We start from the raw sequence: 16,418 nt of genomic DNA, 5'->3' as shown, positions 1-16,418 counted from the left end.
AAGATGGGACGTTGGGTGCGTACCTCGTGCGTTGACGTCTGTGCGGAGGATCCAGTCCGCGTCGGAGAAGTGGGGTGTGGGTCGCGGGTTTAGTGGGTAGGGTGGTATGCGCTCGACTACCCGCTTCCTAGCATCAAACGACTATGCGACGATGCAACTTGGATTGAAGTAGCAGAGGAGATAGAGTTATGGACGAGGCTGTGAGTGAAGAGGCTCGGAGGACAAAAGCAGCACGATGATCTGTTGTTCTTAGTTGTCAACAGGCCCAGCCAGTCGACCGGTGCCATGAACTGAGGGGTGGGCTGCGTTTCCCCGCATCGCAGAGCTGCCCCAGCGAGCCACTGATATGAACTGCTGCTCGTCCTACCTGATGCCAATCGCTGTTGGGCCAATCGGGTTACGCTGATTTCTGGAACTCTGATGCCATTCTTACTTCACAGGCTCCCATGTTGAAGTTTAACGTGCACGGCGGAGCGGGACGAGCTGGGCGCATTGATGTCGCGTGTCCATGCCATCCGGTCTCCCTTGCACCGTTGAGGCTCTCATACCATTGCGCAATGTCTTGCTCGAGTAACACACGATCTTCAGGCACAGAGTATCCCGTTTCCAGTGCGCCACATGCGGAACCGCTTGCATGTGAGCGATGACGTTTGTTGTAACGGCAGCCTTCGGCCAATCGAACGATCGCAACTTCAACGCAGCGCATCCTGTCACATGTCATGGACAATACTGTGAGCGGACCTGTGCTGCAGTACACCACGTTTTGGTTGCGGTACCCTGTTACTTGGTGCAGTGACCTCACTGTGCTTTTCCGGATGAGACTGCGGTTTCCGCGCGCACAACGTGCATCCGTGCGTCGTTCCAACCCGACGTGCGTGTACGCACGTTGCTTTTCATTCGTTGGGTATTCATATACCGCCGTGTCGCAGATCGGAATGAACTGGCGAGATCGCTTTCTTTTTGGGCGAGATCCAGGGTCCTCAGTGCTGGACGGGGCGGTGCTGAGGCCTTTCGCCCAGGTGCGCGGTTGAAGTTGCAACCACCAGTGACCCGAAGGTATCCGCGGCCGAAGACATTCTGAGTGACGACAGGCTGTGAACTACTTTGTGAGCGGAAGAATATTGTAGCGAAATGTCATGCAGGGCACCAGATCTAGGCCGATACAATGTCCGTGGGTGAATGGTAGGTCAGCTAGTTTTCGGCACAGGGTCGGGAATGTGGAGGCGCCCGGCCGGTCTGAACGCTTGCAGAAGAAACGAAAGAGTTGCGCAGGTGCTGTTGAGAGGATTGATGCCTGACTACGGGACAAGTACTATTGCGCATAGATTGCGCGGCCTGTCTGTTGTCTCAACATATTCCGCTGGATTCAACTATGTCTTTCCATCTTTGGGTATCATTGAGCCCGTCCGAAACCGAAACGCCATTCCCATCGTGCATAGGCTAAACCGACATCTCGCTATCGCTCGGAGATCCGAGGTCCTCGATAATGCTTGACTCTGGCGGCTGTTGAGTCCCCGGAACCTGCAGTCTCGAAGCCGATCCAGATAGATCGTCGCTCCCATCGACTTGTTGAGCCTCACGAGATGCTTGCACCTCTTCGTCGGAGTCGTCACCTTCAAGTTCAGCTGCTAGCATGCGCTTGATTCTGCGAGCGATAATGGTGTCCTTGCGCACGTCGTCTTTGGTCAGCAACTAAGAAGCAGTGTCAGCATAGGTCTCTGAGAATATTCAGATGCGGGGGATAGACTTACCTGTGAGCAACCATTTACTGGGCACTCAATGGCTCTCTGACCGTCCACCCTGTGACCGCCCGATCGAATCATATCGAGAACGGCATTCTTCTCGAAGGTATGAGGACACTTTGTGCTTGTGTAGGGGTCCTTGAACTGCTGGTATGTGATGGGGCACCTCGTGCTGATGGTCGCTTTGTCTACTACGATGTCATCGTCGTCGTCGAGGTCGCCTCGGCGTGTGTCCGTAATGCCAGGCGCTGGGGACCCGGACTCATTGAACCATGTGTCTTCATGACCAAGTGTGGGACCCTCGTCGCCATACTTGGCATCGTGTACCGTGCGCTTGAACTCGCGGTAATCGTTGTTGCGTGCATAGCGCGCTGTGTAGGAGAGTGACGTGTATGCATCCTTGTCGCGCTGCATACGATCCGCAAACAGCTCACTTGCGCCTGTGAGAGCTACGCGAGAGCCGTCAAGGGGTGTAGGACCGGGCGTAGGTCTGTCGTCCATCTCCTCGTCGTCACCCTCGTTCTGTGCCCGCTGGCTCGCCGCCTGAGTCTGTGTTTGCCTTTGTGTCTCCCGCTGTGTCATCTGGGTCCGATATTCGTCTGCCGACCGCCCGGGCGCAGTGTTCCTTAACCACTCCAGCGCTTCCTCGATGCGCTGCGCGGCGACACCCGAGTCGATGACAGCGCGCATGCTCTCTTCCAGCTTGGTGGTAGCCCCATCCACGTTGGTCTGGAGCTCTGCCATGATACTTTCTTCTTCGTCTTTGTCGTCCAAACTCTTGCCCACGTCCCACTTCTTCTGCCGTCGCTCGATATACCCAGCATGGTCGCGTAGCATGTCGTTGATGTTTGCCGCTGTACTGGTGACATGCTCGGTAGCCTGCTTATTGTGCCTCTTGATGTCATTGATATTGCGACCTTGTAGTTCCCTCAGGGCTCGCGTCGCTTCGGTATCGAGGGGATGCGATGGCTTCTTGTACGGTGGAAGGACGTCTGCGCTGCGGTTGCTACCGGAAGTTCGCGCTGGAGTGGAAACTCCAGACGGGCGACTAGCAGATGGCCTGGTAGTTCGGTGCCGAGAGACCATGTTGTTCTGTTCAGTGCGATTTGGCTATGTGAATGCGATGTGGTGCTGCCCAGGTGTCGCGTTGGGCAGAAACGGCGCCAGACACGATGATGCGGGGAACGCGTCGGGAGAAATGCTTTAGGACTAGCGTGCTCGCCAGGTCACGTGCTACAAATCGAGTGGTTACCTAGGTGTGGCCGCCCTCTTGTCGCAAGGCCTCAAATCGAGTGTCAGTCTCGTGAACATCAAATCATCAATAACCTTAAGTTCTCAGTACTTGGATTGATGTCACAGAAAGCAGTTTCGAGTCACGGTGTTCAAGTCACGATCTGCCTGCTGCCCAGGCGGTCTTCCTTCTACCTCATGCAAACAAAAGTCCAAACACCATGGACCCTACATCAAGATGAAAACATGCCTAGCGTCAATTTAGGCTCGTACATCTGTTTAGTTGTTTCCTGTAAGGTGCTTCCGCGATGTAGCTCTGCGGCACAGCGAACTATTCTCGGAAATTAACTGCACGAAGCGATCTGGTCACATAACCCTGCACCATTACCGTTCTTCTAATCCTGGGTCAGACCTACGGCAGTCATGCAAAGCCGGCAGATAAAACTGGGTGCCCAGCCGGGAGCACACCACAGCACCGGGATAGTAGGATCAGGGTCAGATCATCTCTGCATATACCGTGCCTTTCCCAAGCCTTTCCCAAGCTTTCTCCAAGCTATTCCTGGGCATTTGCCCAAGCTTTCTCCAAGAAACCTCCAAGCGATGGCCAAGTGACGGGCTATTCCTGGACGTTTGGCCAAGCGCTGGTGGTCAGATGGGCGGTCGCTGACTTGGCGTGGTCTCGTAATAGGCCTTGGTATTGCCGGGCTCCAGGCTCTTATTCCAGTATTCCCGGGCTCGAAGCTTTTACTTCGAACATGGCGAAAGATAGAGAACAATACCGAGGTCTTTGAATAAGTGGTTATAGTTGTATTTGGGTACTATCGGAATCTACGGTCTACGTCTTGACTCCATCGACGCTGACCGATGCGTCCATTATCCATACGTCCGAAAAAGCGTGGTATCATAATATGTTGACAAGAAAATAATGACGCCCAAAGTGCAAATACTCCGGAGTCCTAAGCAGCCATCAACCGCTTTCCAGGTGCTGTCGTTACCGTAATATTCATGTACGCCCCAAAGATGCATGCCCTGCGTGCTATGATAAGCCGCATGAAGGATGCGGTATGCATGCGCACGTTCCGACGGACAAGAGTTGCGAGGCGTCCTGTTCCAAACTCCGCGTCGTCTTTCGCGTCGACGGGTGCCTCGACCCGCGTAGCGGCGCTGGTGTTGCTTCCAGATAGTCTATGCTATGCCTTCGGAGCTTCACCTCATCACGCTCGTGATGGTAGTTGTAGTTTGTGGCGCCTTGTTGGACAGAGGGAGGCCCTTCTCGATATCGCGCATTTTGTTGGCGTTCTTGCCCGGGGGCGGCGAGTTGAGTCTGATGCTTGTCCTTCGGTTTTCGCGGTTCTGCTTGCCGGCGTCGTTGTTCGCGCGGCCGGTAAAGCGACGAGACGCACGGCGAATGGATGCGCGAACGTCCCACTGGCGCTTCTTCGCGAGCCACCAGAGTACACCCGATGCGACTGTGTTGATGTTAGCTTGAGTATGCTGGGACGTGATGTGCAGAACGTACTGGATCCGAGCACGACTAGGACGGCGACCACAATGATCGCTGCGATAGCACCTCCCGAGAGCGAGAAAGCACCCTTCTGTGTTCCCGCAGCGCCAGCATCGCTGGGGTCTTGCGGGTTGTCGCTACCGCCGTTGTAGCCGGGAGGAGGAAGCTCGCTGCCCGAGGAGGAGTCCTGAGCAAGGGCGAGCAGAGGGAGGAGGAACGACAGGAGGAGAGGCCTGCTCATGATGTCGATGTGCCGTGGAATGCGGCGTGGACGGGAGGATGGATCGGATATGAGGTGACACGAGGCTGGCGTGAAGGACGTTCGATCAACTGGAGGAATACCAACAACTCGCTACCAGAACGGAGGGCATGTCTCTATATTTGCGTGGCCACCTGCGAACATCTTTTATCCAAGCCAATACCTTCGCCATCACTCGTCCAATACCCCGCCAGTCTCAGGGCTTCTCGGCGGTTAGCATCGTGCGCTTGGACGACAGGCCAGGTTGGTTGCCGGAGAGTACATCAGGCCATTCTCTTAATATAGCGGCATTGGCGTCGAGTTTTGTCGGCTTGGAAGGATAAGCCGAAAGGATTGGTAGGGCGTACTGGGTAGTGGGCGCGTAGCTGTGTAAACGAAGATCACCATGCAGCCGAGCTAGCAAGGGGTAAAATGTGATTGGACGCACCCCGGTCTGAAGCGCCCGGCTAGCTATGTCGCCGCACACTTTCGTTTCAGGGGAGCCTGCAAGGCGACGACTCCCATCGTCCACCTCACGGCGTACATGTAGCAGCTGCCGCTTATTGTAGTCGGTGAGCCCGTGGTATCAAGGTATTTCTGGCTCCTCATCTCCGGTGCAGTCCACGTTAGCCACCTACGTTTCGGCGCAGAGTGGACCAGACGACGTAAAAAAAGTAATCACATGGCAGGCGACATGACCTTCTCTAATCTAGGGACGATTGTCGTACGATGTTACCTGGGTATTCTGGTGGATGCGCGCTATCGGAGGGGTGCACCGCGATGATCAGTGTGGTGCGCTGCATGAGACGACTTTGGAGTAAGTACTCTCCCCTCAAAGGTTTGCCTTCCAATGTTCTTTGTCTACCGTCACGTGCCTGTGGCCGCGCGGGGTACAGAGCAGGAACATGCCAGATGGTTGTAATGGCAGCTGCAGAGCTTCACAACAAGCTCAGCAAACTGCATGCAGACATCCATCGATCGAATGGCTGTTGCCAGACATGGATCTGACGCATGATCTAGAAGATGCGTTCGGAAAGCATACTGCAGCGTGAAATATGTCCGCCTTGATGAGGTGCTTCACTGGTTCTATGTAGGCATGCGATGTGGGTGTTCTTCATCTTTCCATTGCGCCTTCCACGATGTCTTTCTCAGTTGTCATGACCGAACGTGTGGCGTCATTCTGTTCAGCCGTGACTCCCTCGCGCCGATGGAGGAAAGAACGAAGGCAGGACGCCGCTGCAAACCTCGCCGCCCCCTCACTCTTGTCCCATAACACTTCATCTTCTTCTATTCGTGCAGTCGTCTAGCACGTCGCTTCTCATCTTCTGCCTGCGTTGTTTCCACTACGGTTTCCTTGCGTCCGAACGCGCCTGGCAGTGCTGTCACTCACCATGGCCGAGTTGCCTCGACAAGGCAAGCAGGTGCCAAAGCGGCAGAAGCCTTCGCGACTCAGACATGAAGTACGCCCCGAGTCAACCGATGACGAGCGAGATCGCAAGAAGCCTGCCCCCCAAGAACCTGACAGCGATGCAATTGTTCCTGAGACTCAGCCGAATCAGAACGGATACTACGTTCGTAATGACTTCACTCCCGAGCGTGAGCCGGACCTCAGCGACCTGCCTACTAGTCCCGGTACTGCAGAATTGTTGCAGCGCACTGCAGTAACGAAAAAGGCGGACATTCATACATCAACCTGGGTTCCATTTGCTCTCAGCACTCGCACCAAAGAAACACCCGGATTGAACAGTAACTCTGGACCAGCAGATGTACCCACGTTCGCTTTCACACGTTCGCAACCGAGCCAAGTCCCCAAGAAGGCATCCCCCAAGGACAAGGCCTTCACCGCCAGGTCTGTTCCTAATACTGAGTCGACAGTATCTGGTGTTCACAAGCAGGTTGTGCATGCATCTCAGGGTAAGCAATCACGCCATTTCAACCGATCCGACTAACATGCGAGTAGATGCCAGTGTAGCAACAGAGCCTGCGTACGTCTCACCACCAATCTTCCCGGGCAACGACGATGGCCACAAGACAAATCCTGCTACCGATCAGGAAGTACCTCTCTTCCAACAGCCGGCCGCCAAAGAGTCACAGAACGAGTCTGCATATCCTTTGTAAGAGCTCATAGCAAGCGCCCAGAATTCCACTGACTTACGTAGACCTACCCAACCGGACACGCCGTCCAAAATGCCTCCTTCCGCACAGCCCGACGCAAGGCCTGCTCCTGGAGCTAGTAAGGCCCGTGTTGTCAAGAAGAGCAAGAAAGGGAGAAAAGGACAGCTCTCTCAGCAGCGTGAAGGCCAACGACCTCCTCGATCAAACGTTCTGGCACGGCATGCTCAACAGGCCATGACGACGGGCAAACCAGTCGCCGAGACATCCAACAATCCCCTTGCTACCGACGACGCAACAGTCCATACATCGCAATCTCATGCAGTGCAAGCACCTGCCCCTATCAATGACCTCAGTGGGCATGCATACGTTGAGGAGTCTCCGCTGGTGAAAGAGCATGAGTGTGTCGCCCACGTTGAGGAGTCCTGCAACACCACTCAGACCATTCCGGACACGACTTTCCAAGAATTTCCAGATTCTTCCGCTCAGCGCGAGTTCCCCACGTCCTCTATGTTTGTGACATCGACTTTGCCTCCGAAAGTGGACGATACGGAGCGCGAGCAACAGCCGCTCGCAGATGTTCACTATCAGGATCGCGGGCTGGTATCCGCCGAAGAATGTACTCCATTGCCGGCTCAGGACTCTGGCCTCCATATCCCAGACAATGACGAGTCGGTTGCTGTGGCCATCCAGTCCAATCAGCTGCAGCAGCCCGAAATATGTGCAAGAAGTCAACAGTCTGCCCCACTGCCAAAGGATTCCGAAGCTGTTCTACATCGAATCTCCCACCAGGACGCATCTCACCGTGTGGCTAAACCTCGAAGAAAGCTACGACCCAGTGGTTCGGTACCAAACAGCCCCCAGGAGCAGGCCATGTCTCTCAGTGTTGATCAAGCAATGGAGAGCGTGAGAGTGGCAATGTTGGCTGACAAATTCCGGGCCAAGCATGAAAGCATGATCGTCGCTAAGCAGCGCGAAGCGGAAATTGCAGGACTTCAGGGCACGATCAACGATCATGTCCAGGCTATCGCAGAGCGTGATGCGAGCATTCGAAGCCTGAAAGAAGCTTTCAGTCAACTCACCGACAAGGCCAAAACCAACCAGAAGTTCGTGCATGGCCTTCAGCAGGACTACGAGAAGCTGCAGAAGTCTGCTGCGAGCTTCCAAAAGCACAGCCAGGTGACACTGACAGAGAAGATCACCGAGCTTGAGGATGAAAAGAAGACGTTGTACCGCGAATGCGAGACTGCAATTGACAAGCTTGCTGCAACTCAAAAGAAGATGAAGTCCGCGCTCGACGATGTCTACGGGCGGTTCATCATATCGGAGTCAAAGAGGATAGATCTTATCGAAAATCTGGGCAAGCGGGACGCCGAAATCGGAGAAGAGCGGAGAAAACGCGAACACATGGAAAATCAGCTCCTATCAAGCGTTCAGAGTATTCCCGGTAAGATTGTCGATGCTTCTGATACTCTGGCCAAGAAGTTGGAATCACTCCAGACTTCGATTGAACAGGCGCCTGCCCATGACGATCGAAATGACCCGATCGAAGAATGTCTGGACGCTTTGCGAACCCTGCAGATGTCGCCAGCCTTGACAGCTAAGGACATCGAGAAGATGGAAAGCACGTTGCGTCTTGTGCACGAACGGCAAGTCATGATCCTTTCTTATTGTGCATCTTTGATGTGCTGACTAGTTGCACAGATTGGACTCAGGTCTTAATACCCTTTCCAGGACCATAAGGAGCGAACCAACTCCTGACACGGAACTCCGGAATTTTATCGGAGAGCGACTGAATAGCCTTCAGGAAGCGATGCTGAGATACGATGAGGCTACTACCGAGAACCGCAAAACGCAGGAGCTAAACGTTTCTCTTAAGGTGAAGCTCGAGGAGCAGCAGCAACATTCCCATCAACTCAACGAGCAAATCAAGGAGCTCCAGCAGTCCGAGGCCAATCTTCGGGCCCAATCCGATCAGCTGGAACGGGATCTGAATGAACTGAGAGTTTCTCCCCCCGTCCCACACGTCGACACGGAGAAGTTCGAGCGAGAAGCTGTTGACCTTCGCCAACAGTTGAAGAAGGTTGAGGGTGACCTGGAAGCTGCAAATAACAAGGTCGAGACGATTGAGCAGGAAAGAGATACGTACAAGGTGAGCGGCGTCAATCTCCTGCCTACTGCGTCTTTTTTTGACGAATGACAGAGCCACTCCGATGATCTCAAGACGCAGCTACAGGAATTGCAGCAGAAGCATAGGGTAGGAACCACCATCCCGTCTCATGGCCTCACTAATTCTGTTAATAGGTTGAAGACGACGTCGCCATACAAGAGGAGATCGTCAAAGACTGCGAGAGTAGATTCATGGAGAAAGAACGCAACTTGAAGAGCGAAATCGACCGACTCACAACTGAACGCGACGAGAAAGAAAACGCACATGAGGAAGTGAGCTTCAATTTGGACGCCGCGGATAACCAGATCGATGAGCTAGAGGACAAGATCCGTACACTTGAATCGAAGGCGTTGGAAACGACAAACATCCAAGAGCAGCTACGACAGACGACCGAAGAGCTTCACACCAAGGGTAGGGGCCATGCTGAGTTGAGTCGCCGTTGCGAGGAGAACGTCGAGAAGATCTCTGAGCTGCAAGGTCTGCTCGATAAATCACAAGCCCAAGCAGTCGAACAACGTACGACGATGCAAACTATGCGCGAAGAGGCTGATGCTACACTTGGCAAAGTACAACAAGATGCAAGCAATACGCTCCAACTTTTACACAATCAGATCTCTAAACTTCAGGAGGAAAAGAAGGATGTGTCGTCCAAAGTTCAGCAAGCCCGGACCAATGAGGGCAAACTGCGACAAGACGTAGCCGAACTACGCGCTGCAAAGGAAGCAGACGAATCTCGATGCCAAAAAGATGCCGATCAAGAGCGCGAGAAGCTGAATGAGCAACATCGCACCGTGATTGATGACTGGAACCGTCGTCTGACCGAGAAAGACGCTGCATTGGAAAAAGCAGAAGCGGATTTACGGCTCGCGGCAGACCAGTTCAAAGCCAAGCTAGCAGCTGATCGCGAACAGGCAGAGTCAAACATGCAGAGACTCGAACGACAATATCAGGATGTGATCAAGGCTGAACGCGAAAAGGTTCGCCGCAATCAACAAGACGGCTCCCAAGTACAGGGTGGCAAGAGTGTATTACAGGATCCACGCGATGCTGTACAGGCAGCGAAGCCCCGGAAGAAACTTCAACGACAAAATCACTCGGTGCTCGACGGTCTTCATGGTCAGAGTCCTCACTTTGAGAAGCCATCATGGGCCTTGGACGCCGAGTTCTCACAGACTCAGCTTGACGATGACGACTTGTTTGCAACACAACATCACACTCATGAAACCCCCAATAACGCAGACAGCATTGATCACGAACCTGGGACGGCTACAGAAACTCAGGATCTTGGAAGTGCATCTATCTCGCAGGATATATTCAGCATGTTCCGACCGTCACAGCAAGATCCCAATCGCCAAGTCTCAAGCTCGTTGAATTTGAGTAGCATATCTCTCGACGACTTAGCAGCGCTGGATGAGACCCAGCCTGCTTCAGGTGCTATGCTTCGTGGTTACGTTCGTGGTTCTTCCAATCATGCCTCAGCCCACGCAAATGCAAAAGCAACGCCGTCAGCCGACAACGTATCTGTGGCTGGCTCTCACTCATCTCGATCATCCGGACGACCACGATCGCAAGCCAACACAGCGTCGCGAATGATGCCACCTCCTGGTAATAGCTTCAGATACTCTCAGTCTGGTACTGGTATGCATACGGAAGAGCGCGGAGGCTCCACCCGACATACTACGTACGGAAAACCTCTGGATGTGCTCGGCGGTAGCGGCACAAATGCTTTAGATCCTAGAGATCAGACTAGACCTTCGTCACAGCAGACCAACAACCAGTATGATCCTCGACGCTCTGCCCAACCCGGATCACAGCACGGCGTGACGCATCCCACAAAGCAGGGTTACACCGAAAAGCGCAAGAGTACCAGTGACTTGGCGGAGAAGGAATCGGCTTCAAAGAAGCAGCGGACCAGATCTCAGTCGCGCCCGTTGAACTCCTCTACTGATCTCCCTGGGAAATCTCCGTATGCTTCTGTGAAGTCAGCCTCGACTTCGCGCCCGAAGGCACAAAAGACTCTGCTGTATGGGCAGGCAAGTGCTTCAACTTCGTCCCGATCAAAGACTCCTGTCGCTTCCTCCCGTGTGCGTGGCCGTGTCACCCGTCAGGCTCCGTCTTCTAGTGGTGCGTACTCCCCGCGTGGCCAGCCTTCATCGCAAATATCCACTGGTGGTCCGACCCGTCGATCCTCGACCCGTCTTACTAGGAGCCAGAGTAAGGACGCTTGCTATGAACTTGTATCGAACTGAGCTAACGCGGTGGTGTAGGCAGGAACGGCACCGCATTCGGCGATGGCTATAACGATCGCTTCCGCCAGGAGCTAGACTAGCTGCATTGTCGAGACGAAGCGCAGTAGGGTTTGTGGACGAAGCGCTCGGGGGAGGAGATCGTTCACTCTCGAAGATCGTTGCGGTCCTCGACATCGGGTCCCGCTCGAGTCGTTCGTGTGTGCGTTGTGTGTCTCGAGGTACGCGGAGGGGAGACAGCGTCGTGCGGAGGATCTTTTCGCGAGTAGTCTTTACAAGGGAAACGAGGGAAAAGGAGTAAAGTCCAACATGGCGAGGGTTCTGTAGATCTAAGTAGCAGACCTAATGCGAGTACAATATAGCCTGTATCATGTCAAGCTTGGCCTGCTCGCACAAGTGCAGCCGCTCTCTGGGGAGCCATCAACGCCTGGAACGTGCTTCACCAAGTGATGGAGGGTGGTCGGTGCTGCCGCTGGAGGCTTTTGGCGCTAAGGTTTGTTATGTTGTCAGGCCTTTTCAAGCTCCCCTTTGCCACCCACACCACCAAATCACGGCCACCCACAACCTTCTTCTGCAAGGCTGGTGCGCATCTCAAAGGTCTCCTTGCACCTTGCCCATACTTTCTCTCTCGTTCCATGCCCGTCTTGAGCCTTTGCGGCGCCTTGACGATGGCGGCGATGCGGGAGTCCCAAATCGCTCCAAGTCTTGCCCACAACCACGCCGCTCTCAAACACCACTAGAGTTGGCGAGAAGCTGGCCAAAGGTACAAAGAGCCAGCTCCAGCTTACTGTACCGTCGTACGAAGTGGTGCTGTCGAGATCGACGCCCTGTTGTTGACCTTGTAGCCGGCAAACTCTACCCCGCCTCAGGCGGCGGCAGCCACAACAGTCTCACCAGAAGGCTACAAGGCCTTGAACAGTAAGTGAGATCCCTTCCCATCCCCAGTAAGCAGCGGCAAGAGATCCAGGTGAGATGTCGCTGCTCAGCTCCTGGCTGTTGACCTCCGCTGCTTGCCTCCGCGGCGACGGCGGCGGCGACTATGTCCGCCAACAACACACTCTGGCATGTCCTTGTTGACTACCATGGTCTTCGCCATGCGCACACTGAGACTGACAAGCATTCGTAGCGATGATGCCGCCAACCTCACCGGCGATGCTGGCAGGCCTTGCCCGGACATGCGCGACCTCCGCCATGACCGCCGCATCAAGCGAGTCCATGATGATCTAGTCGGTCTCCCCTCAAGTATGCTCCAGTTAGAGTGGCGTGAGCAACGTCCACCTCATCGGCGCTGAGCGATTCGGCTGTCACCGAGTCGCAACTCCCCTTTCCTACCTCATGCGCACAAGACCCATGTGACCTTAGGCCTCAGGCAAGTCTTTGCCAAGTCTTTACTCTTGTACTGGGTCCTTCTCTTTCTCTTCCAACAACTCAAGTACATCAACTGACGGATGTGCTCGCAGGTACCTTCCACCTTCCGAGTCTGCTCTCCCTGGCCGGGCCGTTCGATGGTCATCCACACCCGAATCGCCTATCATACATTGACGCGCCGCCCACACGGACAGTAAGAACATGTCACAACCCTAGGTAAGTCTGTCTTCCTTCTGCCTCAGACCATACCTACCGACACGTTGGGTGAGCATCTGGCCCCGCATCCTGGGTTGTGGTTCTTCATACCGCATCCTTCTTCCCGGGGCCTATATTGAAGCCATGACGCGGTGAGAGAGTTTGTTGGTCCTTGTTGGGCGCTGCTGGAGCAGCGCGTCTCGAGCCCAGAGACAAGGTGGAATGACGATCAGATACCGTCGCCAATCTCTGATGGCAGGGAGGTCGTAGCGATCCATGATCGCGGAGGGGGGCAAATGACCGCATCGACCCTTGACTGTTCCCCTCGCCGTGGTAGCCATCTACCGGTACGGCCTGGATGGTTGTCAAGCTCGTACATTTCGTCGCTTTCGCAATCTTGTCGTTGTCCTGCTGTCGAAAGGCTACCGACCTTGAGTAAGCTGACACCTTTTCTAGATTCGGCATCGGCATCGACCTTCGCAACCCGTCTTACTCCTTTGACGTCACCACGAGACCACCAAAGTCCTCAGCTTAGCTCCATCAGGTAACGTTCGACTCCTCTCCTACTCCCCGATTCCATATCAGACCCAGGCGCCGGGTGAGTGAGGAGGGGTCTTCCATACCCTTCTCTCGCATGACCCTCCGGTGATTCGGAGATCCAGCGCGCCGAGAGCAAGTTCACACACGTCAGTCTTGAACGTGGGAAAAACCTTTGATACGAAGATTAAGCATGACGAATCAGTACCCTGGCGAGGGAGTACACACCCACAAACAAAGAGAAGCTACCCGTTCAAGCATTGTGTAGCGACGCATGACTGTTCCATTCGCACTGCCCTCGTCGGCAAATGTGCCTATAGGTTGTCATGCTCGTACATTCCGACAACCTGTCTCCAATTTGAGTACGAGCGAGGATGTTGGCTGACTCAATCGTAGGGTTCCTGGAGCGCACCAGCCGCAGGCATCATGGTTTTATCAGACTTGGGTAAGTCCGCCGCGCCATCTTCTTCTCTTCCATCTCTTCATATCCCCCTGCAGGCGCAGGGTGTAGGAGGATCGATCTTCCATATCCTTACTCGTACACCCACGTGCCGAGATCAACCAAAGACCTGCACAAGCTCTCGACAAATATCTGTTCTTAAACTACAACTACCAGTCGACTCGGTCGATTTGCTCTTGGGCAAGGAAGGAGCAGTATTTTCAAAATCTGCAGGTCGATGCGTGACTGGTCCATGGCGAGCTAGCTCCTCCCCGCGAGTGCCGCGTGTGGTTTGTCGCTCTCATACATCTTCTCAGACGATGACAGCCTCTTCAAGAACTTTGATGAGCATGACCGTTAACACTTTAGTAGGTTTTCCCGACGAGTCCGCGGACGATAACGACTTGTCGGAGTTGCCGACCTCGCAGTAGGTTGGTAGGTCGCATCATCATGTCATCCTCGGTACGCATCCCTTATCTATTCCAACTCTTGCGCATGTACCAAGTACCCGATGATGATACATCAACACTCATTCCAATCACCGAACATTCGCTGTCGAAACCTATCGCTGAGGGTTCTCTTTGGCTTTTCTTGACCGATGTTCGGGCTTCGTTTTGCTGACATTGAGGTGCAGGCAGCTCTGCCATCGTACCCAAATAGCATGAATTTGTACGCTTCCTCCACTCTCGCACAACCACCACGGATGCCATTCCACCCAGGTCATTCAGGTCATCCAGGTCACCCAGGTCACCAGGTGTACAACTCCATGAACTTTAACATGGTACCCTAGTCGAGAACATCTCCAACAAAGGTAAGTGCGCAGTCGTTCATGTTACTTGCCCACCTCCCCTCATGATGATCAAAGAGTAAGGTTCAGACCGGACGACGCACGCTCGTCAGTTCCGATGGCGACATTCAACTGTTCTGAAGATCACGCTTCCACTCTGTAACTCGTACTGTGTTGGTAGACTCCGCTGACCACGCATGTAGACGTTGGCATGACTGGATGGTCGACACATTCGCGACCCAATTCCGCGACAGTTGAGTAAGTCTTTATACCTCTTCCCACTTTGTTCATCTTCGTGATGATACTTTCTAAGCACGTCTCGCTCGTTTCGAATATCCATGAGAACAACGAAAGTTCTGATCTTTCCTTCTCTTTCCATGATCTTTGAGACTCTGATATTGCTTCTGTACTGACAAGCAACAGGCTCCTGAAGCACCGGCCTTGATGGCAAGGCTATTGGCGACAATGCTAGTAAGTTTGTCCAAGGCCTTCCTACCCACACGCCTCCACTGCAAGGGCCGTCTTCTCCGAGGTAAGCGTGCGACATTTCATCCAAGACTTGGCCAATGATGAGCAACCGACTAAGCATCTCTTCCGACAACCCATGAGGTCATTATCATGTATCATACTCTGAGGCTTCCCACTCTTCTGTTTGCTACCTGTCGTACATGTCTTGGCTGTGACTGACAATGCAGGAGGCTGGCTCGGTCTTGACCGCGATGCGACACATCGACCAATGTACTGCACTCCACTCGTCTCTGTATAGAGGCAGCACATCGACATGATGACAACCAAAAGCAGAAATTGCCGCCACCAGCAGTAATTCAGGATCGCGAACGTGTATCCGCTGACTCACACGTTCCCGAAGTAAGTCCTTCTCTTTCTCTCGCGTTTTGTTGTTGCAATGATGATTTACTCTGCCGAATACCCCCATTTAACACTTACTGTAAATGACGGCTTGAGTGGCAACGTCGACAACCAGATACATGGCCCCTGTGGCACATGCATCTAGGTAGCTGACATGTCAAAAACGGATCTGAGCAATTTGAACCTCATTCTCATCGCTTTTGTCTGGAGGATCGAGCTTGGCTAACGAGGTACGAGAGCAGGACATCGGCCCCATAGTGTGGCTTCCAGGTAAGCGCCGTTTCGCAAAGTCGGCGTTTGCAGTCGTTGAGCATCCTCACACACCCGGAGGTCCGTTTCGGCGCCAGTTCAAGCCGAAGGTATGTACTGGCATTTCCTCCTCTTCCTGTTGTGTTATGATGAACCTGTTTCCCGATATACTTTAACCCTTACTCTTATGAGGGCATGACCTTACGAGGGCATGAACACGGGTGCGATGAGCCAGTGTACCTCGATTATCGACTGCACTGCCTTTACCAGCAGCGATGTCTTGTGCCCCCTTCTGTACATTTCGGTTTTGAGTACCCGCCTTTGCTGAACACGCGATGCTATCTCCGAATGTTGAAGCCTCTTCTTTGTCGAAATTCGCTAACAAGGCATGAGGCCAGATCGAGCGGTGCGGTTGGGCTTGCGCAGCATTATAGGTATCGACATCGTCGTAGTCGCTTTGGCATGCATCGCCGGGAATGTATGATCGAAGAGCGGTCATTCTCGTGCGAGGTCCGGGAAGGAGCGCGGACTGAACGACGGTAAGTATGACTCCTCTGCACTCTTTGCTATGATGAGAATTTTCTTGTCCCGACTCCTGAAGACCTTTTTCAAACCTGAGCAACATATCTTCACTTCGTCTTGAGCACCCAATCATTGACTGTCGCTGACAAAGTGGTTTTTAGGGCACAGAAGGACCTGCTGGCTTTTCGGTGGCGATCTTCAGACGTGGCTAT

The 16,418-nt window shown here is 53.8% G+C and overlaps 4 protein-coding genes across 4 annotated transcripts; 2 read left to right on the top strand and 2 right to left on the bottom strand.

Annotated features, from left to right (window-relative positions):
- Positions 1-1,440: 1,440 nt before the first annotated feature.
- J4E78_006804 (uncharacterized protein) lies at positions 1,441-2,611 on the bottom strand (the record flags this gene model as incomplete). Its single annotated transcript, XM_049367414.1, has 3 exons — positions 1,441-1,692; positions 1,752-2,540; positions 2,603-2,611. The coding sequence occupies 3 exons, from the start codon at positions 2,609-2,611 to the stop codon at positions 1,441-1,443; spliced, it is 1,050 nt and encodes a 349-aa protein (XP_049221161.1).
- Positions 2,612-4,178: 1,567 nt separating this feature from the next.
- J4E78_006803 (uncharacterized protein) lies at positions 4,179-4,717 on the bottom strand (the record flags this gene model as incomplete). Its single annotated transcript, XM_049367413.1, has 2 exons — positions 4,179-4,441; positions 4,492-4,717. The coding sequence occupies 2 exons, from the start codon at positions 4,715-4,717 to the stop codon at positions 4,179-4,181; spliced, it is 489 nt and encodes a 162-aa protein (XP_049221160.1).
- Positions 4,718-6,169: 1,452 nt separating this feature from the next.
- Positions 6,170-6,832, top strand: J4E78_006802 (uncharacterized protein; the record flags this gene model as incomplete). Its single annotated transcript, XM_049367412.1, has 3 exons — positions 6,170-6,174; positions 6,240-6,628; positions 6,675-6,832. The coding sequence occupies 3 exons, from the start codon at positions 6,170-6,172 to the stop codon at positions 6,830-6,832; spliced, it is 552 nt and encodes a 183-aa protein (XP_049221159.1).
- Positions 6,833-6,901: 69 nt separating this feature from the next.
- On the top strand, positions 6,902-10,589 carry J4E78_006801 (uncharacterized protein; the record flags this gene model as incomplete). The annotated part of the gene is made up of 5 exons (XM_049367411.1): positions 6,902-8,454; positions 8,561-8,978; positions 9,030-9,083; positions 9,131-10,447; positions 10,476-10,589. 5 exons carry the CDS (start codon positions 6,902-6,904, stop codon positions 10,587-10,589), a joined length of 3,456 nt encoding a protein of 1,151 aa, XP_049221158.1.
- Between the last annotated feature and the right edge of the window lie 5,829 nt (positions 10,590-16,418).

Source organism: Alternaria triticimaculans (assembly GCF_023758025.1).
Source record: "Alternaria triticimaculans strain BMP 0046 chromosome Unknown scaffold_9, whole genome shotgun sequence".
Classification (NCBI taxonomy): Eukaryota; Fungi; Ascomycota; class Dothideomycetes; order Pleosporales; family Pleosporaceae; genus Alternaria; species Alternaria triticimaculans.
The sequence above is the reverse complement of the archived record's forward strand: the minus strand, read 5'-3'. Positions and strand labels throughout refer to the sequence as shown.